The sequence below is a fragment of the Chaetodon trifascialis genome, chromosome 7, assembly GCF_039877785.1.
Source record: "Chaetodon trifascialis isolate fChaTrf1 chromosome 7, fChaTrf1.hap1, whole genome shotgun sequence".
Classification (NCBI taxonomy): Eukaryota; Metazoa; Chordata; class Actinopteri; order Chaetodontiformes; family Chaetodontidae; genus Chaetodon; species Chaetodon trifascialis.
In genome coordinates, this window is record NC_092062.1 from 7,763,277 (window position 1) to 7,789,038 (window position 25,762).

A 25,762-nucleotide genomic window follows, 5' to 3' on the forward strand; every position below is an offset into this window, starting at 1 on the left:
TGGACTTGTCATAGATTTGGCTCCTAAAAACAAGTCCACTTTAACCTGTGATCACATTATCCAGGATGAGAAATGGAGCCATCATGTCATGTTGTGAAACACTTCTGAAAGTGGTTATAAATTATTAAGTTATGACTTAATGAACAGCAACAGGACTTCCCTCAATAAAATATTAATGGTCTGTTGATGATATTAAAACACAGACAGAGATTCACAGTCCAGGCAATGAGGTGTTTATTACTGTTCATGTTGACAAGCACAGATACAAGTTTTAAACACGCAAATGCCCAAAAATTCATCATGCCTTAGACACAGATGGGGAGACAACTTCAAATATATGACACAGACTTTGCAAGCATACTTCCAGTCAGGAAATGCTATTCTTTCAACAGTCATAAATGTTGAAAATAGTTTTTGAACAAATTCAACAGAAATATCGATAAAAATAGCAAAAAAGGGATCTAGCATTATAAATGATTGTTTTTTTAAAAAGACCCTGCTCCATGTCAGCTGATTCGTCATCCATCAACACTTCCCTTGTTCCATCTGCAGCACATGCTGTATAATAAACCTGCTTTGCTATGTCGTGGCATAGCAGATACCTGCTGGTCCAAAGCAAACTACTTAGCACTTCAGAAAAACACTGAAAAACCAGTTCACTGGTGAGCACTGAGCCATCAGCTTCCCAACCAACACCAGAGCAGCCTGCACTTTTCCAGGAGTGGATTTCGCAGAGACGCTGCACAGTGATCACACTGACTTTATTTACTGCATCAGACAGATGAGTAAATGCATCTCCATATGCAAGTTTCCATTTCAAAACACTGAGGAGGACAAAAGATTTTAAATGTAATGATGAAATCAAAATCACACAAAATAAACTATACAACCAATTGAAATCATAAATACACATCTTGAAGCAAAGCAGCCTACAACATCTCAGAACTGTGTTTCTGTTTAAATACACTGCTTCACTCAGGGACACATATCTTACTTTACAAAACTGGCAACAGCAATGGAGATATAGATAATACATTTGTCAAATATAATTATTTAAAATCATTATATGGCTACTGCATGAGTGTAAACTGTTGTGCCATGGGGTGCCCAAAGCAAAGGAAGAATGTGTCTGTCTTTTTGGAGTCATCCATTTTGTTGCATACAAGTTAACATCTATTTGGGTTTTCCAGGTCTGATCACTTACTATACTTTACATTGGGGTTTGGGAGATAATTTCAGTCTGGTCCCAAGCACTATTTGCACAGTTGGTTCAGTTCATCCCAGTGGAATGTAGGCCAGAGGAAGCTAGCAGCAGAAACTAATACAGGAAAGATAAAAGTCTTCCTGGTTTCGTGATTGTTAAGCTGGGACAGACAGCGCAGCCTCTGTTTGGCAGGAATTGAGGAAATAAGGGACCAATGAGATGTTCTTCAGTGTAGCCTCGTGGGTGACTCCAGTGTCCTGCATCTCAAACCTGGAGGAAAATAAACATGAGTCAAGGACAAAATCTGCTCAGTTATTGTAACAAATTTCTAAAATACATCACCACAATACATCACCACAGAGTTCCTCACCAGTCTCTAGAGGAGATGACATAGTATACAGGGGGTGGTGGTGAGTCAGTGGTGGTGCAGAGTGGCTGGCCCAGACTATAGGCCCCCGCTTGGGTGAACATGAGCCAGTCTCCGATGTTGAGCTCAGGCAACAGACAGTGCTCCACTACCTGGTCCAGGTCATCCCCAGAGGGACCCCGTAAGCTGCTGCTGAACACTGGAGCATCCAGGGATGTGTTCTGCTAACACACAGAGCAGAGATCATGTATTTAGTCATCCAGTGTGCAACAATCTTCATCAACTGCACATGAGAACTTTATTCGTAACACATATTCAACTGGATTAGATTTGGGGTGACAGATGCAAGTATCACAACCAGTTAAGAGCTTTAAAATGATGTTTCTGAAATTCCAGAATCATTATAATGAAACATGTAATTGCCTGTAACATTGTTTTCTTTCCCCACTGATTACAGTCAGAACAAACGTGAGTAACTGTAACGATGAATATAATAAATAATAATAATATAAGGAATTTAATAACGGAATAAAATTAAAAAAGAAAAAAATAAATGTGGGCAAATATTGGGTTGCCGTGGTTACATCTAGAGGATCTTTGAGACTTACCTTGTGAACAGAAGGAGCAGCAATCAGAGTTTCAGAGAGTTTGCTGGCGAATGATCCGTACACTCCCTCGTTCATGTAGTACTGGAACTCTGGCTCATCGTTGGGAGATGGATCATCTGTTCAGAGAGAGTGTAGACAAAATCTATTAGAGTGGAAAGGATTCTCTAAACTTGCGATTTATATTTAGTTTCATATTATTTAGTTTCATATTATGGGTTGAGTCACATTTGTTGAGTCTCTTTGGCTTGGCTGTTGGCTTGACTTTACATAACGCATTTTTCACATGACGGCTGAATTACATCATATTCTTCACTGTTTTCCTGTCTGTAAATAAGCCCGAACATCTTTATGAATATATACCCTAAGTGAATTAAAGCCACTGACCATGTGTCTGGTCCTGACAATCTCGTGCCACCACCTCCTTGGAGATGATGTATACAACCAGAGTGAAAGCAGAGGACACAAAGAAGCTGCCAGGCTCTGCAATGATGGAAACTCCAGTGGAAGGAGGGAAGTATAGGTCCACCATAGGCATTACTGCACTACTGACCTGAAAAAGGGATGACTGCAGTAAACAGCAGGAACCAAAATGGGTAAGCCTTTCAAAATTACATTTAAGACTCGTCTTTTACATTAAATTTCCATACTAATGTCAAAAGAATGTGATTTAAATGCAGTATAAGTGACCCTGTGGTGATGCTTGCAGTGCACTTGAACTGTGAGGGAGACAGGATAGTGCCTAATCCATACCAGGACACAATTCTCGGAGTGTTGCTTATACAGGTTCTACTGCCCACTGTGTCCTCAATTGGTATCATGTAAAAAGCAGACAAAAAGATACTGACCAATGCCAGCTGAGTCTCAGATCCACTGAAGCCACCTCCGATGTCCAGAATTTTCATGTTGAAGCCAATTTCCTCCTGAGGCAGACAAAGGCGTGTAAATGTGTAACCGAAACATGAGTGAATATCAAGTGGGTGTTTCTGGGGTGTCACAGGTGTCCAAAACATAAAGCACAGAATCGCAGAACTGAACAGTGCAACAAGATCACAAGATTGAACATTACTTACTCCCATATCAAAGACACAACGGGCATCAGATATGGCATGAATGTACACCTGGTCATCCTCACAGGAGCTGGAAATGTGAGACCTGTTTGGGGGGGGGCATTAAAATTTAGTACAGCAGCAGGCTAGACCAAATTCTGAGAGCTGCTGTAAAGGAAGCTACTACAGTGCTATTGTACATAATCTATGTTTCCTCAAAGTGCTTCATAACCAGTCACAGGGCACACTTTACAGTTTCTGCAGGCCTCACCTCACCCCAACCACCTGCACACCCAACTCCTTAGCCTTCTCCAACAGGTGCCTGCAGTCCTTGAGGGAGCAGCCAAAGGTCATGCTCATCTCATCATCCTGGCTAGAGGCTTCTGTTGAAACCTGTAGTAGCAGCCTGAATGAAATAAAAGGATGTTGGTTAGTGGTTTGTGAAGAATACAAAATACTGGTGCTAAATACAAATGGTACACAACTAGAATGAGTTGAGAAGTTAGCACGATAAATCACAAAGTCTCTGCAGCTGAGACCACATGATTTTATACAGCTTGATTTGACATAAAGCATCTTATTATATTATATTATATTATATTATATTATATTATATTATATTATATTAAACAACAGACTGTATGTATTTCAAGTGAAATCTTGTAAGATGGATAGTATCTAATGACTTGTAAAAAAAGTGGCACAATTGCACAAATCAAATTACTTGATAATGTTGAAATAGCATCTTTCCAGTCACATGATCACTGGCACTAGGTCTAATACTTAGCAAACACTTACTTGGCATTGGGGTGGCAGCGAGAAATCTTACGTAGCTCTGCTTCATTATCACACACCAAGAGGTCAATGCCATTCTTAGCAGCGTACTTAATCTGGGACACTTGTTTGCAAACGCCACTGTAGATGATATCTTCAGAGGGAATGCCATGGCTCTGTACAAGCTCAAGCTCAGACTAAAATACAAGGAGAAAAAGACAGAACACTATTCTATGAATAAACTGTTTGCATAGAGTACCATAGACAAAAATACATGTATACATAGACAAAACACATGGTAATATATTAAAAGATTGGCACTGAGGTACACTGACCACTTGGTGGTGCCTCTTTGTCTATTCCACAGCTTGTGGACCACAAGTTGAGCAATTTTTACCCACAGAAATGTACTAGTACTTTCTCTAGTACAGAAAGCAGTGATGCAATCCTGAACCGAATTTATTACCCTGCAAAATATTTGCAGTAAGCTCCTCTAAAAACAATTTCCTGTGCAGCCTAAACGGCGCATACTGCAGCTGGGACTGTTTTCTGTGAAGAGACCTGAACTGACAACAGCAGTGTTTCCCCTACCACTGTACAAGGGGAGGAGACCCCCCCACCAGACCCCCCCCCCCCCAAAAAAATTCAATATGCCAAAAATAAGCCACCTATCCATTCATTCATACATCAATAATCATTTACATTTAGGAGCGCCTCTGTACAGTACAACATGAGTCAACCAGCTTCGTTGCCTAGTAACGATGCGAGTACAGCTGCTGAGAGCATATTTTATGGGATGTTTAAGGTTTGTAGCTAGCCAACTATGGCGCCACCGAAGAAAAGGAAAAATATCGCAGGCGACACACAACTTACCCTACGTTTACATGTAGCAGGGTATTTTGGAAGACGGATATTTTGGCCCCTCCGTTTTCAAAAATAACATCGTGCACACAACATTGTTTTCAAAAATGTTGTCGTTCACATGAACCCAGATAAACATGCCATCGAGCGCAACATAACATATCACAAACCAATGGGCGTGAGTGTAAACATAGGTCGCTCACATGACGTTAAGTATTCAGTCGCATGTTGCAACGTTTCGGAACCTAAAATGCCGTTTAACCCTGTTTACACGCTGACAAATAACCGGCATTTTCAGAAAACAGTCCGAGTGGTATCCCAATCAAAAAAAAATACAGCTAAACACAGAACATCAGGCTGGGATCCCGAATGGATTATTAACCATAAATACAGCCCTTGGTTGTACCACACTCCTCCCACCACACTTGCTGTTTAGCTTATATTTTTGTTCTGATTGAGCTTCTTTTTTTTGGTGAGCAATAATAATGAAAATAACACAGACAATAGTTTTTCACTAGAACCACAAGGGGTCATTTTTCCCCAGGCATTGTCAAATGTATGTAACTCTGTTTTAATAAAACAAATAAAAAAACTTCTATGTTTAATGTTTGTTAAATGTTTAAATTATTTATAACTGATAGAATCTCAATTATGTGTAGGAAATTCCCCTACCACAATGCCTTGGTGAAGTTCTTCAATCAAGTGCAGCACAGAACAATGCACACTGTGTGGTTGGAGTGCCAATGTGTAATCAAGCATGTTCCATTTGTATGCAATAAATGCACCTTATTAAGTCACCCTCTCCTTGTGATCTTTAATACAGTCTGGGTGAACAAAAATTTGAATGCAAATATAATGATTGCAGAATTGCAGACTGCTTGCTGTGCCACCTGACTTAATCCAACTGCACCAATACACCATCCCAGGCATCTTATCTGTTTAGGGTTTTTTCGGTGGGTGCCACCGGGCCTGAAAAAAATTCTAGGGGAAACACTGAACAGTGACCTAACATTTTTGGGAGAAAGTACCTTGTTGGTGCAAATGAATCCAGTGCCGAGGGCAGCAAGAACTTCAATAACAGTTGGACTGCTGTTGCATCTGACAGCATAGTAGGGTCGAATTTGGGCCATATGGGTTCTCCAGCGAATGTGCTGCCTCATTATAACTCCCAGGTCTGCTACAAAGAATGCATTCTTCTCAGACTGAGGAAGAAAGAAACATATATGCGGATGAATCAGAAAAAAAAATACACATTGCAAGCTTTTGCAAAACTGAGTCTATATGTAACCACATGTAATAAGCAATGCAATACAATACTACAATTCGCTTTCTCTGATGCTGTTGCAATGAGACCCCTTACCAGAGTTTGTTCATAAATGTGATTGTCAATCACATCACAGAGGGCCATGCCTCCTTCCAGTAGGCCAACAGAATACTGTGGTTCATCAGCAATTCCTTTCATTCTCTCAACCGGTTTCTTCTAATCCAACAGGCATAAAGAATGTGGCTAGTCCAAAGTGGTCTTGCTCGCTCCCTCTCGAGCCCTTGGGGTCCTAGACTTATGCAACAAACTGTAAAAGAAAAAAAGAAGAATTAACTTAGGTAACAAAAGTTCAAGAAGCAAAACAATTCAATCATATTTGAATAATGCATGTTCATTGATGTTGTACAAGTCTTCTCCAGTTTATTTAGTAGCTGGAAACTAGACCTTTCTGATGAGATACCCAATAAAACAAGCAACTTTCAGTGGGCATCCAATCAGAGCACAGAGCAAGCTCCACGTTACAGGATAGCTTTGTGGAAGAGGCCTATTCTTCTGAAAAGCCGCTGTGAAAACACAGAGTCTGGGGCACAGGGTTCATTTACTTTACCATCAATTACTCCCAACAATCACCATGAATCCCTGAGCTGGTGACCCATAAAGGTTCTTTTTGATGGCATTAAACAAGGTACAATACTGGCGGCAATGGTGTCACAACTCTACTTTCAATAATGTTACACAATACATCAGAGAGACATAGTAGTCTAGAGTGGAACAGATGTGACATGGCTGTAACTTTGGGAGGTGACATACGGAGACCGAAATCAGTGAATGATCAAGAAACCATGTGGCAACATTTGTACATATGAGACTTCAAAGTATAGCCACCCAAAGTGCCTAGAACTTTTAGTCCCAGGAATTACTTTTCAAGTAACTAAATGTTCCTTCAGGCTGTGACCTATAGATCTTTAAAAATTAGACAAACGAGTCCACTGATGTATGAAAAAGCAATGGCTGTTTTTACACAAAATCTTTGCATGTGACTATACAAAAATGGTCATTGTCGGTCCCTCTGGTGTTTGCTTTCTTCTCTAAATCCATGCTGATGTGTCAAAGCACAATGTACAAAAAACAAACTTTAAATTAGTGGCTGAAATAAAATGGAAGTTCTCAACTAATCAGAAAGCTGCAATCCCCACCCCTAAAGTTCCTGTACCTGTGGAAAGTAGTACCCCGAGCAGGGACTTTTGGGGGGTAAAATAACATCCCCGAAACTTAATTCAGACCCTTGTCCCTGCAGTGAAATGCATCTCCACAGGTTGCTTGTCCCTAGGGAATGATCACGCGGTGGAAACGCAGCTAATGGTGTACTTTCTACATGATGCGAACACCTTTTGGGTCAAAGTTTTCTATGTTGCCCAAAAATGAGCAAGTATACTTATCACAGGATTTTATTTTAGAAAAATTTAATTATTGCAATTCTACAAAACAGCATAGACTTCAACTCTTAAATCCTCTGCAGGACCATGGGTTATAAAAGGGCGTGAAATGCCTCAACCCCGTAATGTCTTTAACAAACTTTATGTAGCTATGACACATAACATTTTCCCTTTGTGGGAAGTGATGATGTCAATGGGGTCATTGAGTACAGTTACTGCACTATATTCTCATTACAAAGCATAAAGAACTGCTGACGGAAATGTAGCCACTACTAACTGCTTTAATACCAGTAACCAAATGAGCATCTATTTGGTTACAACTAAATCAGGACAAGACAAAAACTACTGCAGATAAAAGCTTCCTGTTAGAGAGTCCTGTTATTTGATAGAAGTGCTGAAAATAGATCTGAAATGCATGTTCTAAAATAACTAGACTGTTTGTGATTCATCTGAAGCATGCAGCTTGTTAATACACCCTTTTTATTCTCTCTCAAGAGTTTTGGTGAAACAATTTGTCACAAGGCGTTAAACAATGTCACTTTAATTAAAACAGACACACACACACACATACATACATACATACATACATACATACATACATGCAAACACGGTTTTATTTGCAACAGTTTCTGCTATAAAAACATCCTCAGGCAAACAATCAAAGAAATATGTATTAATTCACTCACATGGATGAGTCCTGGGATGAACTCGTCCACTATCAGCTAGGATCCCAAGGTGGCTCGGCGTTGAAGTCAAATGGCTCTCGGTATAGAGCTGCCCCTAGATCCTCTGGATAGTTGTTATACACCTGCAAAGGGACATACAAAGACAGAGTACATGGGAATCAATCACTGACAAACAAACAAGTCTGACAAGAAGAGCAACCCCACTGACCCACGTTCCAGTCTACCTTAACATTAATGCAGTGTTTGTACAATAAAATCTGTGACGTGGTAGAGGACAACATTGGGAAGCAGTTGAGCAGGCAAAATGCGGAGTGTTACAAAGTCAAAGGAAAGCGAGCATTGGCCCATATATATAAACGCTTGTTTATGGTTTCTATTGTATGAGATACATATTTTGAGCAATTGGTGCTGTTTAAATGTTTGAAATGTCTTTGCTAGTTTGGATCATGGTCCTTCATAAAGTGAGCTGAACTGACGCAATCATGATGAGCAGTTTGGGATAAACACTGACAAGTAAAATCACAACAGCAAACAATATTTTCACCCTCTTGGTCAGCGTTATGAGATTAAACACCATCTGCTACCAATTCTAAACCACATTTGATATTTCTACGGTTACAGCTAGTTACCTGGCTTGCTATGTTAACAGGTCGTTTTGCATTCATTGACTAGGTTAGCACAAGGTATTAGCGTTAGCTTCTTAGCAACATTTAAGTCTGTATTGTGTTACAAGAACCAGTTACTTGTCTCTTACATAATAATGGTACCGACTATGACTTTACTTTGCATATCTTACAGCTAGCATTCCTGGCTTGCAAACTAACGCTACGTTTACTCGGTTAATTTAACAACATGCTACGCAGCAAGCTAAAAAGGCGGTTAGCTAACGTTACTTACGTCTGCTGAAAACCCAAAAGAGGGGACAGAACGCTTTTTCTTTTTAGGCGGAATTTTTAAAGAGTAGTGGGGTTACTAAAAGAGAAAATGATATCTGCCATGGACGTGGTGGATTGAGTTATTCGTTCGACGTTTTGTCGATGGGAGTTAGCTGACACAGATCACTTGTTAGCCGAGCGGAAGGCAACAGCGGAGGTCGATTGTGCGGTGAGATGGAGCGACAGACAGCAGCTTAAGCCAAAATGAACAGTGAAATATCCGGTTACGATGTCAAAATAAGATCAATAGTAACGAAGAGAGTGCAAAGATTTTTGATGAACTCGAAACACCAATGTGTAAATAAAGACACAACAAAAGAAACACAAAACTAATAAAGCTGTTTTTCAGAAAATGGTCATCCCTTTTTAATATAACGAAAGAATTGCAAAACATAAACATAAGTTCCGGTCTGATTTTACAGAGTTTTACATGGGCGGAGTTTATAACTGTCAAATACGTCAATAATCACCCCCATAAATAATAATAATAATAATTATTATTATTATTGTTATTATTATTATTGTTGTTATTATTATTATTATTATTATTATTATTATTATTATTATTATTATTATTATTATATTTTATTTTATTTTATTTATTTATTTATTTTAACCAATGTGCAATAGAGGAAAACACTGTACTTGAACCATGCACAAGTCTAAACTCATGAGCAATATTTTACATGCTGCTACATACTTTTTTATTCAATGAGCAATACTGAAAAACACTGTGCTTGCTTGAATATAATGCATATATAAAGTAGTATATATAAAGGAGTATTGATTTTCTTAATTTTCTATTTTGTATTTGATCCCTTTCTATGTCTTTTTATACTTCTGATACTACTACTGAATTTCCTCTATGGAGAATTAATAAAGGCTTATCTTATCTTATCTTATCTTATCTTATCTTATCTTATCTTATCTTATCTTATCTTATCTTAAATCATGAAAGTGATTGACAAAATATTCCTGAAACAATCAAATTAAAATGTACTGGTTAACTAAAGCTTTCCATTCTGTTTTTTTAAACTTGCCAATGTCAAATTTTCCAAGAATTACCTGTGCTATGTCTTCATTGCGTTTCCCATGGCTCAGTAATAATGAAAAAATGCTGTCCAATAAAGTATGCAGAATTTCCTTCTTTTTCTGTCACCAAAATCAACAGTTACAAAGCCTCAGTTCCATGAGTAGTAAGTAGATGGATGCATGTCTAAGTTCAAGTTCAAACTGGATTTTTCTGTCCTTTTGCCTTTGTTGTTGTGACTTTGAGAAGTCGTGCCTGCCTCTGAAAATGCAGGGTCTGAGCAAGTGTTTTCCAAGGAGATAAATTTGCATGTCTCCCTCCTCAACAGTGGAGGAGGAGGGTGCCAAGGAAATCTCAGCTACTGTTTGCTAAACAGAAGGGAAGTGTTCTCTGCATTTTTTTTCACTCTATATCAATATTGACATCATTTTGGTCTTTGGTCACAGACCTGATCATAAAATCACTAATTCAAATGTCCATGTTTCTATTTGCACAGTGTCATGCGTCATATATACGTTTTAAATGGTTTTGATGCAAATTTGCAGATTATATCAAGAGAATTTCTTAGGGGATAGTTTTGAGAAATATTGGAAAATATCTCTGTGAAAATGTGTAATGAGTTGGTCTTTGAGTTTGTCTTTGTGATAATGATCTACTTATCCTGGAGTCAAAGTCCATTTTTGGCAGTGTCTGTGTGGTCTTTGAGAACTTAACGTTCCCTTAGTTCAGTGTTTTCAATATTTGTTACAGAGTGACAGGGAAATACAGTACAGTCCTAACTAAAAACAGAACATTCTCACGTTCTCACTTCGTAATTCTGCATTGTATTGGGTTTTTAAGGATTCAAGAAACTTTTCCATGGAGATCATATGTTAACCAAAAGCAAGGTTGCTTAAATCTTAACCATACCCTCTGGCTCACATCATATAACCCTGCATGATATGTTTTTTTTTTTTCTAACAACCCAGAACAGTTGTGAATTCACATTACTGTGAAATTCTTCAGTGTGTTAGATGAGCTTTGAGCATCCCTTGGGGGGAAATAAACAATAGCAGCATTTGTTACACTAATAAAACTATTGCTCAGAGGCCATTGTGAAGGCTGCAGAGGCAATGTCTTTTCCTCGGTATGCAACACAAAAGCTGTTCCGTGTTTTGTGCCTGTTTTCTCCGACACTAAATGAGACGATGTATATATAAGTCTAATCACACATAGCATCTAAAGTGGCTTCCAGTAAAGCACAATGTTTGATTTCCATTGTTTGGACCATAATAGCCATCGCAGCCATTGGGTATGCGACAGCAAGACATGTGCACCACCCACTGTGAGAGCAAATACTCCAGTGGCTGCATTGTGCAGCAGGAATTCTTATTTGCAAACATTGCAAACAGATTACATCAACACACAGATTTAGAACAAGCCAGCATAGATTAACCCGGACTGACCAAAAGTCAGAGAGGAATAAAGAACATAATTACAACAATGAAAAGATAAAACTAAAACTAAGTTGATCACCCTCTTTGTTTGTAAGCATAAAATTAATGTATTAATATATACAATGAAACAGATAAGACATCAATAGCTCTACAGTATCTCTGCATGTTTGAATAACAGTATTTATTTACTCTTTACATGGAAATAAGTGACTGGTTAAACTCACCATGAATCGGTCTTATGTAACAGACTCTTGTGTTGAAAATGTGGTTTGGTCACTCAGCAGCTCTTTTTGCCAAAGAATGTTGCTAAGTAAAAGAGACTCCAAGCAAACTTTTCCTCACACTGATCTGAATGTTAAGCAGGGAAATATAAAGCAACTGGCTGCAGGAATATAACAAGTCTCATCATGAATGTTGTTGACTGTCTTTTCTGACAATTACTACAACTACACAGATACTGTATTTGTGCAAATTCAGTGCAGCCTTTTTTGAACACACCCAAACATTAACTGTAAAATGGTTCCATTCTTGGTTCTGCGATATGCCACCTAAAAGGACCTATCTTTATCTCTGGGCTTTCCCAGGACATGTCATTTTTAACAATAGTATCAAAGAGGTGGAGGGGCATGATGAGATATACCATGATGGTCCAAACAATAACATAATCTAGAAAATGATTAACTTTTCACCCTCATTTCCTTTCTGCCAAGACAGATTGCTGAATAACTAAGTTCATAACATAACGGTCAGAAATTGACATCATGGCATGTAATTTACTGTAAAAGTACATTGTTTCTGAGAAAACCAAACCACCAAGAGGACCACATCAGCTAAACTAAATATAGACACACATGTCTGTGCAGTGTTTTTTCTATGATTTGTTAGATATTCTGCAAGTAAATCATGCTGGAGAGTGCCTAACATGATTTGCTTGTACAGGTGTGTGTGTGTGTGTGTGTGCGTGTGTGTGTGTGTGTGTGTGTGTGTGTGTGTGTGTGTGTGTGTGTGTGTGTGTGTGTGTGTGTGTGTGTGGATGTGCACCTGCACAAGTATTGCCTACATACTGGATGCTTATCCTACATACTATGTAGGTTACGTGTGTGTACTAGAGCATGCAGTGGTTCTCCGTAGTCCAGGTGAAGTGAGTCCAGGTAGTTTAAAGATTAAACAGGTGATGTGCACAGTGCGACTGTGTATACAAAGCATTACAGAGACCTTTCCTGGAATGTTTGAGTGAGCCAACAGCAAACCTGTGTCATTCTTTATTGCTTTAGTACTAAAAGAAAAGAAAATCAGGGAGCATTTTCAAAAGAAATGGAGGAGAAGAGGTGACAGCAGTACACCTCTGCGTTTTAAGATTTGTCAGCTATTTTAATGCTGCTATCCTATTAGAACACTTTGAAACTTCCAGGCCTTACAGTAATCATAAACACAACTTTGAGAGAAATATGTGTGAGACACTGAGATGGTTGTTTCCAGAGAGCTATGGGAGTCCATGCAAGGACACAGTCTTGAACGGTGTGTGTGAGAGGGGGTGGTATTAAGCTTGTAAATAGTAGTTTATCCATTCAGTGCTATTTATTGCTAAAACAACATTTTCTCTGTTATTGAACAAGAAGAGATCACACACCAGACTCTCAGCTGTAGTCTGCGTTCTGCAGACTACCACACACACACACACAGATGATTGTGGAGTGTGTGTGTGTCCTGATAACATCCCAGCAGACTGGCCTCTAGCCAGCCATGGGCAAGCTCACCCTGCCGTTTGATGTCGAGGGTTGGCTCCAGGCAGACCAAGCATTGTGTCCCAAACAATGAACCCCAGACCCACTAAACTATAAACATGTCCCTTTGGGGGCGTTTTCCTCAGATTCTGTGCAGGAGACACCCAAAGTCAGGAAACCTGACCCTGCTTTTCCAAATTTAGTAACTCTAAAGCCTTAAATGCTGCTGACTTGGCATCCAAGATTGCCTGGCTCCTTCTCTAACAGTCTATGGCAATAATGCACTTGGAATGTTGACTTATGCTTAAGTCTGGGGTGTAGTTCTTATCGCATCTTGTAATTCAGGAAATTTGGTTAAATTTCATATTAAGAATGGAAAAATGTCTAAATTGTGTCGCTAAATAAAATTTTGTAAAACTTACTGTGGCAATAAAATGTCAGCCTCATTATTCCAAGTCTTTATTCGGGCCGCCACTGCGCTATGTGCTGTTGTGTAACATTCATACAATCTTGACATGATCGCTTGAAGTAGAGTGAGGCCTAACTGTTGTGATCCTTCTGTTTCTGAAGAACCTGTCCCTCTTCACATACGTTTGCATGCATCTGCCCTGCTTTGACTGCCATAAGTATCCTTGAACGCGAGCATCAAACCCACAACCATCATAGACATTATGCTAGCTGGCCTGCAGTACCAACTGTCCACCGGCTGTGGTCGCTGCGGAGTTTTCTCAGTAAGCAGAATGTGTGACAGAGGCCTTCCGGTTCCTCTGGCAGATCAGCTGACTCTGATGCTGCTGTCAGGAGACCTAACCAACTGTATTGAATGGCAACTATGAAAATTATCAAGCCATAGAAACGCTCTTTATAGCTATATTTTTCACCGTTGACGGACATCTTTTGTATTCAGAGGTGAGTGAAGTTGTTACGCAGTAGAATAGCACACCTGTGTTGTGTTTGGGAGCAAAGCTAAGTGGCTAACGGTAGCTAATCCCTTCTAGATATTGCCTGACCTTAACCATCTTTCTTGCTAGATTCGGGTTGTATACAGTACTGTTTAATGTTTATTTATAGCTGTGTATCGTTAGTTAGCTGTTAGGGAATGAAGATGTATATATATAGTGTTGGCAAAATAGGAACGTCAGCTTGTACTGGACTTAAACCCTGAATGAGCCACTGTTGCTAGTGTAGCATCATGTTATTAGCTCGCTTAGTGGTAAACAGAGTCAGGACACTTCATGACAGCAGCACTAGCAGCTTTCTGGAGCTACAATGTTGTTAAAGACAAAAGGGATGTCAACGCAGTTCTTCACCTGTTTTGTCGCTACATCAGTGCTTTTGACAAAGAGCCAGACTCAGCGTTTCTCCATGTTTTATTAACTGTTGAGACGAGCTAAATACAGCGCACATTAGTCTACATCTAGTTTCCACTTTCAGTTTTCTCTAGCTGCACTAGTACTGTAACCATGACGGAGTTTTGGTTGATCTCTGCACCGGGAGAGAAGACCTGCCAGCAGACATGGGACAAAATGATGGCAGCCACCACACGCACCAACAACCTCTCTGTCAACCACAAATTCAACATCCCAGACCTCAAGGTTAGCATGGACTCGCACTTTGAAACCTTTTTCCCCACCCTGAAGTACAGAGCCACTACTTTGGAGTATTGAATCTATGGATACATAGTTGAATGTGGACATCATTTTCTTTTTCATCTATTTTTCTAAGTCATGTGGTGGTTTTACATGTAAAAGGCTCATGAAAATCACTCACCTCATATATCCACTGTCAAGAATAAGCTGATTGTGTGTATAGGAAGCAGCCTTTACATAGATCTGGTGCCTGCATGTTGAAGCGTTGGTTTGGTGAAGTTTTCATCCACAGAGCCGCTCAGCTTGTCTGGCTCAGTTCCTCTCTGCACTGAAGGTGAAGTAACCCCGCTGACCTTGTTGCCACATGGGGCTGCAACGTTCTCCTGGAACTGTTAGCAATGCATGAACAGCTCTGGACAAAGAGGCGCCGTCCTAAGCACATAGGGCCCCCTGGATGTCACTGTAGACGGATTGGACCGCAGATGTCGCTCTTTAAACACAACCCTGCTGATCCCACTTAAAAACGACCGAAATCTCAGGACTGATTAGTCAAAATGTGCTGATGTTTTACTTTATGCTTTATGTGTTCAAAAACAGGTGGGGACACTAGATGTTTTGGTTGGGCTGTCGGATGAACTTGCCAAATTAGACTCCTTTGTTGAAAGGTATGCTCAGTATTCTGACATGGAATGAACATTTTTATTCTGTCTCTAGGGAAAGAGTGTTTTAGTGATTAAATTGTCTTTTTATACTGCTCTCACACCCATGTTGAATACAGTTTGTGTATTAAAGGGCGTGAAAAACATCTCCCCTAACCTGTGCAACGCTCCTGACTCTCTGATGTAGCCGGTTTACCGTTCTGTAATCCCTTCTCTTACCTTCTAACAATGAGGAATTTCACAGGGGCCTGTGGCTAGCCGGCCTCACAGTCTAAACTTGGCAATTTACAGTTTGGTGACACACCACCAGCTCTTTCTTTAGTCATATTTATACCCGATGACTTATGTGCCGCAACTGTATTTGAGTGTAATTTATAGTCTTTTGGAAATACTGACATCCAAAACTCACACCCAGCCATGACTGCCTGAGCTCTGCTTTGCTTCCTCTGTAGATATTTCAAAGACTGTGAGAAAGACCAGCCTTGCAGTATGGTTTCACTTGTTTGATTAGTGCCTGTCCTCAATCTAGTTCCTTGTTTGAAGTTTCCATCCAGCATATCTGGAAAAAAGCAATACCTAAATTACTGAGTTCTTCAAAATTCCATCCAAGTTTTGATGGAATTATTTTAGTTTGGATTATTTGGTTGTCTTTAGTCATTATATGAACAATAAAAATGTTACTCAGTCAAAATCAAACCAAAGTGGCAGATATACTTTCTTATGAACTTTTTCAGCATGAGATGTGATTTGGCTTCCAGTCTTTCCTTGGCTTCACTACTGTAGACACAGTCCTGCTTTGATCCACTGCTAAACGGTATGGTCAAAAATCGTGAACTCTGCAAGTCTGCCATGTTATAAATTGCCTTGTCAGGAAGTTACCTTAACAAGAATATGTGAAAGTTTTTGATGTGTGTATGTTTGTGTTACATTTGGGGCATGAGGTCGTGGTGGTCATGTGAGTGTGTGGTTTACTTTGGCTTTGTGCATGCCGAGATTTGATGTCTCCTGGCTGTTCACAGTGTGGTGAAGAAGGTTGCTCAGTACATGGCCGACGTGCTGGAGGACAGTCGAGACAAAGTGCAGGAGAACCTGCTGGCCAATGGAGGTACAGTGATGGTTACAACACAGTGTGTCCTGATTATTTCAGTACCAAAAAACAGCTGTGTTTCAAGTGGGATAATGCAAAGCAAGGTTAAATGGGCAGTAATGAAAAGAACAACAGGCACACATGTTCTATATATTCTTTCCAATCTTAGGTCAGCTGACAACTATCTGATGTTGCTGCTGAACTGAAAAAAGTTCTTTCAATGCGGTGAACTAAACTTCATTCACGGCTCTTGTAACAGTTCTGTGAAGGATATGCCAGATATGCCTTTTAGCATGTATCTGTAATCACCGCAGTAAAAGTGTAGTTTTATCCCACTTCTGTCTTACTATAATCCCATCATAAGCAGATAATAGCCTGACAGTTCTTTTGTTGTCTTTTTTCAGTTGATCTTGTTACCTACATCACAAGATTTCAGTGGGATATGGCAAAATATCCCATCAAACAGTCGCTGAAAAACATCTCAGAAATCATCTCAAAGGTAGGTCTCTGAATTGTCTAAACTTTTTATTTGTGTAGCCTATGTGTAGCGGTAGGGTATTTTTGTAGGTTTTATTTCTGACTGGGCTCATCCAGCCTTTGTGCACTTGCTCCTCTGTGTAGAGGCGTGTTTTAAAGGGCATGTCACTCTGTATTTTATTTGTCAGTCATAAGTAATTTTAACCATGTTTGTCATCTTTAACAGCAAGTAACCCAGATTGACAACGACTTGAAGACCAGAGCATCAGCTTACAACAACCTGAAGGGAAACCTGCAGAACTTAGAAAGGAAGAATGCGTAAGTGATCTGTGTGTGCCAATGTGCTCGTCTCTAAAATTGTGACGAGTGTGTCACAGAAAGTAATGTAGCTGGCCAGAACAGACACAAAGTAAGTAGTTTGGAAAATCACAAAGACCAAACTATGTCTCCCCCCAGCATTTTCAACTATTATTGAAGAGCTTTTTAGCAAAATATATTAACGTCTTTTAACTTCTCTTCAGCTGACTGGACATCTGTTTGGTTGCCAGGCAGCTTTAAAACGTCAGACCTCCATGTGCTTATTTATGAGTAGAGTTTCAAGGATCACTGACCATTTTCCCGGTCAGCATGGTCTGAAAAGTTACTGTGACTCTGAAATGCTTTGTCAACACCAGGCACCTTCTTTATGTCACACCATGTTATTGTAATACTGTTGTGTGCCACTAGGGGGAGCCTGCTGACCAGGAGCCTGGCTGACATTGTCAAGAAGGAAGACTTTGTACTTGATTCAGAGTACCTCATCACTCTGCTGGTAGTTGTACCAAAGTGAGTATTACTTCTATAGTATGGCAAGAATGTCTGGATGTAAATCACAGAATTAGAAACACGTTGCAGCATAAATCAGAGGAAAGATAAATGAAATGCTAACTTATCTGTCCTCATCTTTTGTTCTTTCAGGACTGGATACACTGACTGGCAGAAGACATATGAAACACTGGCTGAGATGGTGGTGCCTCGATCCTCAAAGTAAGTGATGTCAAAACCAACAACAAGTTTGTGCATTTTTAGTGGCTGATTTGCTTGTGGTTTGCTTTACTTTGAGGTTAATCTGCAGTTTTCAGTCTCATTACAGCAATATAACAAGAACCTGTCTTCTGTTCCAGTCTCCTATTTGAAGACAATGACAGTGGACTGTTCACTGTCACTCTATTTATGAAAGCCATAGATGACTTCAAACACAAAGCCAGGGAGAACAAGTAAGAGTTGTTATACTTAGCTAACATACATTATCATTGCACAGGACAAACACAAACAAGAAGTGTGAAAAGTGTCAACATGAGAAAATGAGCTTTTTTCAAAAGGAGCCAGACTGTGAGGCGAATATATATAGCTCTAACTAAACATATCAACTAGACAGCACTGCAGTGATCAAATGAAGCTGATTTCTGCCGCCCACGTCTCATTTCTAGGTTCACAGTGAGAGACTTCCAGTACAACGAAGAGGAGATGAAGGCAGACAAAGAGGAGATGACACGGCTCTCCACAGATAAGAAGAAGCAGTTTGTAAGTGATGGAACAGGAAAGAATTTTCTGCTTAAACTTGCTCATTGATACAGTTTCACGGTGGGTAGTTGAAGGCATCACGCTGATCTTTTCATGGTTTGGAATACCGTAAGTCTTTATCTACGATACACATTGTTTCATTTTTGTCAAGCATGCTTTATGTTTTCCAGACCAGTCACTGGATTCATTTTTAGTACATTGTGAAGATAACCTACAGGGACTTACATCTTTCCAGAGACACTGTACAGTGAGGATTTACTCACTTTATTTTACAGCAATGTTACTTTTACTGTGATCAATTTCAAAGGTTTTCCAGATGGTAAATTACAAAACACTCCCAACCCCTGAGAAGTGATAGTTTAAAGCAGAAAAATATCACAGTGCTCTAGTATCTTTCTAGAAAAACCCTCCAAATGACACAGAATGAGCAAAGAAATTCCATCCATCCATCCATTTTCTATGCCGCTTATCCCTTTCGGGGTCGCGGGGGGGCTGGAGCCTATCTCAGCTGTCAAGGGGCGAGAGGCGGGGTACACCCTGGACTGGAGCAAAGAAATTATTTTTTCTTTTTGGAAAACAACCAGATAAAAAGCCTGAAGTTGGAAATGTCAGTGCTGTGCAGCTGGCAGCAGTCAGAAAACGCTGACCACACGCAAATCCACTGCAGTAAAAACAGGTTTAATAATCTGAAATTGTTGAGGACAGAAAGAGAAATGCAGCTCTTTGTCTTTAAGACCTGTCTGCCAAATTTGGTTGTGATAAGAAACAACCATTTTATCTCGTTGATTGTACATTCTTTTTCTGTTTGGGCGAGACTCAAGACTCCCACATCCAAAAAAGATACAACCCTAATCAGACCTCTTTTCTGCAGGGCCCACTTGTCCGATGGTTGAAAGTGAACTTCAGCGAAGCTTTCATTGCGTGGATCCACATCAAAGCATTAAGGGTCTTTGTGGAATCTGTTTTAAGGTACTGTGGTCAGACATGCAATCTGAATATCACCCATACATATAACTACAAATAAGATGAGTTCTCAGTGCTCGCTTCCTTCTCACTGGCAGCAGTTAAAAAGCTTTTTGATCAGCGTATTTATATGACGTGTTCCTCCAGATATGGGCTGCCAGTGAACTTTCAGGCCATGCTCCTGCAGCCGAACAAGAAGACCATGAAGAAGCTGAGGGAGGTGCTCAATGATCTGTACAAGCATCTGGACAGCAGTGCAGCAGCAATCATTGACGTGAGTACTGTGATACAATTCTGGACTGACATTGAATATTACACATATTTAATCATTTCCTGTCTGTATATAATGGTCTAGTAAGTTAGTGTGACGATTAGCATGTATTACATTCTGTGTAGAATTAGTATGTGCAGTAGTATTGACCTGAGACACACCAGTGGAGTCCCTCCGCTGCTCCATCACCATGTTAGAGAATAGCAGGGGCTCCCTCTCATGGCCATAGCTGGTTACTGCAATTAAAGACAACCGCTACAGTGGTGTGAACCCCTTTATATACAGTCTATGTACTTCTAATTGAGTATCAACTCATTTCTGTTTTTTATTGAGGGGTAAACATGTATTGATTAATATCCCAGCCTTTTAACAGTGTGATGTAAGTAAGTTTAAATGTTAAGTAACTTAGCATGAAATTGAGTTTTGGCTAAATCAAAAATGTTTAGCACTACATGTGTTTTTCTCATATGACTCCCTCATGGTGCTGTTATCTTTGTTCAGTGATGTTGGTTTTAGTGTTTACCCTCCCCCCATTACTTCCTTATGAGCTGTCATTTCAGTAACCATTTCAAGCTCGGCCCTAAAGCTGTGCTACAACACAACAGATAATGTTTTAAACTTATGGTGATTGCAATCAGCTTTTCATTTCGGAGATGATTACAGATAAACCTCATGCAGACATTGAAACAGCTGCTTCCACACAGTAACAGCCTGCACTCTTTTCTTTTTTCTTTTCAGTCTGCAATGGACATCCCAGGCCTCAACCTGAGCCAGCAGGAGTATTATCCTTACGTCTACTACAAGATCGACTGCAACCTGCTGGACTTCAAAGTTTAACACCTTCCTCATTTTGTCTTTATGTTAAGTTCATTTTTTCCTGGGACAAATCTCCCCCCTCCCCCCTCCCACCTCCATCCTCACTGTCGCCTCTGCCCATCAGCTGCTTTATGACTGTGCTGCATGTTCATTCCTTGTGCTGAAAAGGCTCAGCAGCAAGCCTCTACCACTTTCACAACTAAGGGACGAAGAAGAACTTTTAAATATTGTTTCTGTTTACAGTTTATTTTTCTTTTCAAGTCACACAGATAATTTGCTTTTTTTTTTGATGTGAAATAGATAAAGAAATCATACTGGAGAGTTGTGTATTTACTGTGTCATTCCACATGTGCTGGTGTGTATTGATAGCTACATCTTCTGTGTTGGTGTTCAGAGATTTGTGTGTATGGCCAATGTTATCACTGCACCCATGGCAACCAGATCTGGTAAGTGTTTCTAAGATTTTGGGGTCGTCCTCGCAGACATTGTGCAACAGAGATGCTTTATGAGTGTGTGTTGTCTCAAGTTGTGTATATTTGCTGTCAAAAGTGATCTGTATCAGAGTATTGTGGAAGCCATTGAATAAAAATGATTGATGAATAAATCAAATGTGTGTGAGTGAGTTTGTGAACTGATTAATAAATACTCTATTTGTAGCATTTCCTCTCACTGAGAATATTGAGATAGAATTGAGAATACTGTATGAGTATGCTGCTGGTGTTACATGGTGATGTTCATGTGAGAGAAATGAAAAAGACGCAGGCAGAAAGATTCTCTGTGAGGCCTCGTGGTGACTCATGATCATATGCAGAGCCACGAGAAATTTCAAGAAAAGCCCTTCTCTAAGAAGAAATCATTTGGAATCCACATCAAACACTTAACACTCTTTAACATGGAGGATAGATGGACACACCACCAGCCAGCAGAGGGCACAAAACAGACACTTTAGATGAGGTTCTTGCATGATATTTAAATGTATTGGAAGTGTTTTGATGAATACTTTTACTTCACTATAAAAATATTCTATTACAAGTGGCAATTTTGCATAAAAATGTTTACTTAAATAAAACTATTAGTGACAAAATGGACTTAAAGCATCAAAAGGACTTCTTATGCAAAGTGCTCCTGCCAGTATTTTTAAATTATTGGTTCATTATTATTGATACATTAACATGTAAGCTGTCCTTTGAAGGTGTAGCTTGTAGGCAGAACCACTTCACTGCTTCATATACTGCTGGGAAGTTTAATGTCCCACACAGCATCATATTTTACACCCTCTTACGTTTTATGTGTAAAATCTGAACATGACAAGTAACTAGAACCTATAGTTGTCCAATAAACATACTGGGAAAAAGTATATAATATATAATATTTCCCAAATTGTAGTGTAGTGGATGAATAAAGCAGTAGAGAAAGTGCCTCAGAACTGTACTTATATGCACGTATACTATATGTACTTAAATTACATGAGTAAATGTCCTTACTGTCAACCGCTGGCTATGTATCTATGAACTGTATGTGTCACAAGTTCCATGACTGTAAATGGCATAAAGTCAGAATATCTGCAAGCTGTTCGGATAGCACTCTGTAAAATGTCATTTCACAGCAATATTTTGATATAACAATAGTGTGAAATAAAAGCTACTGAAGTCACATACAGACATTAGCACAGCGGGTCAGTCAGTGCAGAGCTGGGTAACACTGTCTCATACTCCGATGGTCCCTTTTCTCCTAAAAAAGACCAAAATAGTCTGAAAATACAATATAAAACAATATAGAAATAATGTTTAAAATATGTTGAATCTTAATCCCTACAATTCACTAAAATACAAGACATGCATCAAATGAGTGATGTCTCGAAGAAAGAAACTATTTTAGAAACTATGAAGGAAAAATGGTAAATATATAAAATGGAAAGAACAGTGTGATAAAAAAGATGCACAGACTACAGCAGCAATGGGACAGAATGAGTGTTCACTGTCAGATTTGGTAAAAGGCTCTGGACACACGGATGTTTTCACTTAACCTGATTAGGAGGAATGATCAAAGCAGTGACAGAAAGAATGTGATGTCGCAAATCTCAACATACCAATGACAGTGATAAAACTGTCAATTGTCCTGCTGTAACAACTAGAGAGAAAGAAATCCAGCACATTTTGTGCAGCCAAATTAGAGGAATAATCAACAAGTGAAAACAGCTGTGGTATCAGGGGTCCGTGGCTGTGGAGGGCCTGTTCTTTAACATTTACTAAAGAAAGAATGTAAAAACATGAACAAGACAAAAGAAAAAAAAACTTGATTGATAAAATGATGAAATAGAACTTCAGCAAAGGATGCGTTTTTTACTCAAGATGCTCAATATATATAACATACTGAATAAATCCATAGTGTAAATGTAGTACAAGTGATGGGGCAACAGTATGCTACCAGTGACAATCTTATGACTTGTATGCAGTGAAAAAACTGTACAAAATGCATCAGTGTATGTAACAAATGTTACAATGGACAAAGAAAGCTGAAAACACTACAAAAACACATGTGATGATTTTTTAAAAAAGGCTTGAAATGATTCCTCCTAGAGACTTTATATAAAGACTACAGTTTCCACGGGTTAGCAGTGTCCTGTTATACTTATTCCACTCATGGTTGGGTTCAACCTCTGACTCCCTCTACCTCCCACCAGGTACAGAGCACACAGACAACCAGAAACCATCCTGCAGGCCTGTTCCTGAAACAGTTACATTACATACAAGCTTTCTGTGTGTCAGTCAGTGTGGTAGTTGGATTAAACACTCATTTGTTTGGGAAAATGTGTCACATGAGCATGATGTAAACTGTTAAACTGCCTCAGCTGATATTGGACTTTATTGATGCAAATGCCCTCACAAAATTAGTGATTAATCAAACCAGCTGCAGGCAGTCAGCAGTGATTGTGAGGATTTTGGGGCCCTGGGGTTCTGGGGCCTCGGGGAATTGCCTGCTGTGCGTGTGTGTGCGCGCGCGTGTGTTCATGGCTTGACATTTTAGAGAGAGAGAGAGAGAGAGAGAGAGAGAGAGAGAGAGATCATGTGATGAAGGAGTGAGCCTGGCTTGCTGGGCTGTGATGTGATGTGATACACACACACACACACACACACACACGGTGAAGGCTACAATCACTCAATTTCCGCGCACCGTCTCATGACTGCTGCCACAGAAAGCTGAACAAGGCGGACGGACAAACAACAACCGGCGTGCCGCTGCTGCTGCCGCCGCTGCGGGGAGCAGGTGGGAAGCATCAATGCCTCCAGGTTCCCTCTCGCATATCGGCCTGGACCTGTTCTCGTCATCGGGCCTCCTGCGCTGAGATAATGAAAGGATGGCCGAGCAGCGATGCGGGGACCACGGAGGGCTGACGGATGCTGCTGCAGCGACTCACCGGGATGAGCAGCAGCATCACAGCGCGATGAATTCACCGGAGGAAGCGGGAGCGGAGTGTCTCCCTTTGGAAGAGATCCTGAGGCTTTACAGCCAGCCCATCAACGAGGAGCAGGCTTGGGCGGTGTGTTACCAGTGCTGCAGGACGCTGGCGAAGAGGCACCGGAGCTGGAGAGGCTCCGCCGCCGCCGGAGCATCATCAGCCGCGGCTCCGATGAGGATCTCTGGACCGGGGGATGTTAGGATACAGAAAGACGGGTCGGTGAGGGTGGAGCACCAGGGCTGTGGAGGTAAAGCGTTATTTCAGACTGAGTGCACGGAAAGCTCCGATCTAGGCCAGGCCATCACTTATATTTCAAATGATGGGGCTGAGGTGTTGTGATTGTCCTTATGTAAATGACACAAATTCCAGGGGAGGGGGGCATCATCGCCTACAGAGGCATAGCAATACTTGTGCATAATAACCAACATGAATAAAATGAGAATATTATAATGGTACCACATAGTATAATGTCACATGAATAAACTGTGCCAGCCTACACATATTTTCAGCTTTCTACACATCAGGTGCTTTATTTGCATCTAATCTGCAGCAGCCAGGGTCAAGGCTCCATTACACATGACCTGATCACTGATAAACAAAGGAATAGCACCAGAGACCCCAGCTGCTCCCACCCTCATGGCTCCTCACTCCTCCTGGAGTGTTTGCATTGATTTTCACTATCTTCTCCTCACCAAAGGCACGTGTGTGTGCATCATGTGGTTTCATCTCTTATTAAAAGCCTGTTTGCCGCTACATATCAGATCAGGCTGATCATTCTGCTTCATCTGATTAAAGCATGTGATTGCAGGCTGAAATGTGGCTGGGCACTGATCGGATCCAGGTGTGGGCTGATGCCCATGTCTGAACAGAAAAGAACGTCACAGAGTGACGGTTCACGCCTGCACATACCCATCAGCATGGCCTTATTCAGCTGATCCTGCTGACATGGCATGACTGTGAGACGGGAACCCTTGTTGATTACAGCTATAATTAATGAGTCGCTATAAAATGAGATTGAGGGGAGGCTTTGGCGGCAAAGTGTGCCAAATTAAAAATCATCTTCAGGGACTTACACTGTGCCTGTAGCGCTATGCAAGGCTTAAATAATTATAGTGACCTTATCGTAGTTTATGGTTATCTGTCTCTCATATGGGAGAGATTTCCAGTGTTTTGGTGGTATTTGTCCAGGATCTGAGTTACTACAGATCATTTTAACAGGTATCAACCAGGATTTAAACCAAAACAAAACAGATGACACTGCATGCCATGTGATGTGTGTCTTGCTACAGTGGCTGGGTGTGTCTGTGAACGATAACATGCCCTTAAACCAAACACATTACAGAGCCTCCTCAGACCGAAGCCTGGCATGTCTATCATCAGCTGTAATCACATTTGCTGAGACACTGAACACAGAGTGCAGAGCAGACCGATTGAATGGCCATCTATCTATCTATCTATCTATCTATCTCCGTCTGTAATGGATAATACCTGAGGGCCCAAGAGATG

At 40.3% G+C, this 25,762-nt stretch overlaps 3 protein-coding genes across 9 annotated transcripts in view; 2 read left to right on the forward strand and 1 right to left on the reverse strand.

Moving 5' to 3' along the window:
* Window positions 1-210: 210 nt before the first annotated feature.
* LOC139333579 (antizyme inhibitor 1-like) lies at window positions 211-10,482 on the reverse strand. 4 transcript variants are annotated; one of them, XM_070966086.1, is made up of 12 exons: window positions 10,247-10,482; window positions 8,247-8,368; window positions 6,221-6,431; window positions 5,889-6,062; window positions 4,024-4,196; window positions 3,497-3,631; window positions 3,250-3,331; window positions 3,025-3,099; window positions 2,564-2,729; window positions 2,180-2,295; window positions 1,575-1,792; window positions 211-1,474 (listed from the first exon to the last, which is right to left on the reverse strand). In XM_070966086.1, the coding sequence occupies exons 3-12, from the start codon at window positions 6,320-6,322 to the stop codon at window positions 1,360-1,362; spliced, it is 1,356 nt and encodes a 451-aa protein (XP_070822187.1). In that variant the 5' UTR covers window positions 6,323-6,431; window positions 8,247-8,368; window positions 10,247-10,482; the 3' UTR covers window positions 211-1,359. The 4 variants fall into 4 exon arrangements, with proteins under 4 accessions (XP_070822187.1, XP_070822184.1, XP_070822185.1 ...); XM_070966083.1 differs by having other exon boundaries at window positions 1,575-1,795; window positions 10,247-10,379; XM_070966084.1 differs by lacking the exon at window positions 10,247-10,482 and adding an exon at window positions 9,144-9,376.
* A 3,638-nt stretch (window positions 10,483-14,120) lies between these two features.
* Window positions 14,121-21,402, forward strand: atp6v1c1a (ATPase H+ transporting V1 subunit C1a). Its single transcript, XM_070966832.1, has 13 exons — window positions 14,121-14,280; window positions 14,806-14,966; window positions 15,558-15,625; window positions 16,639-16,724; window positions 17,111-17,205; window positions 17,410-17,501; window positions 17,910-18,008; window positions 18,141-18,209; window positions 18,347-18,439; window positions 18,653-18,746; window positions 19,618-19,715; window positions 19,857-19,983; window positions 20,719-21,402. The coding sequence occupies exons 2-13, from the start codon at window positions 14,835-14,837 to the stop codon at window positions 20,815-20,817; spliced, it is 1,152 nt and encodes a 383-aa protein (XP_070822933.1). The 5' UTR covers window positions 14,121-14,280; window positions 14,806-14,834; the 3' UTR covers window positions 20,818-21,402.
* A 2,420-nt stretch (window positions 21,403-23,822) lies between these two features.
* The window catches only part of spire1b (spire-type actin nucleation factor 1b), a 36,384-nt gene continuing 34,444 nt past the window's right edge, over window positions 23,823-25,762 (forward strand). For 3 of the 4 annotated variants that reach the window (XM_070965678.1, XM_070965679.1, XM_070965677.1), the window contains exon 1: window positions 23,847-24,503. In XM_070965678.1, coding sequence (XP_070821779.1) covers window positions 24,155-24,503 — 349 coding nt within the window. In that variant the 5' untranslated portion in view covers window positions 23,847-24,154. Of the gene's footprint in view, window positions 24,504-25,762 lie in introns of all 4 variants that reach the window. The other variant, XM_070965680.1, reaches the window with a different exon arrangement.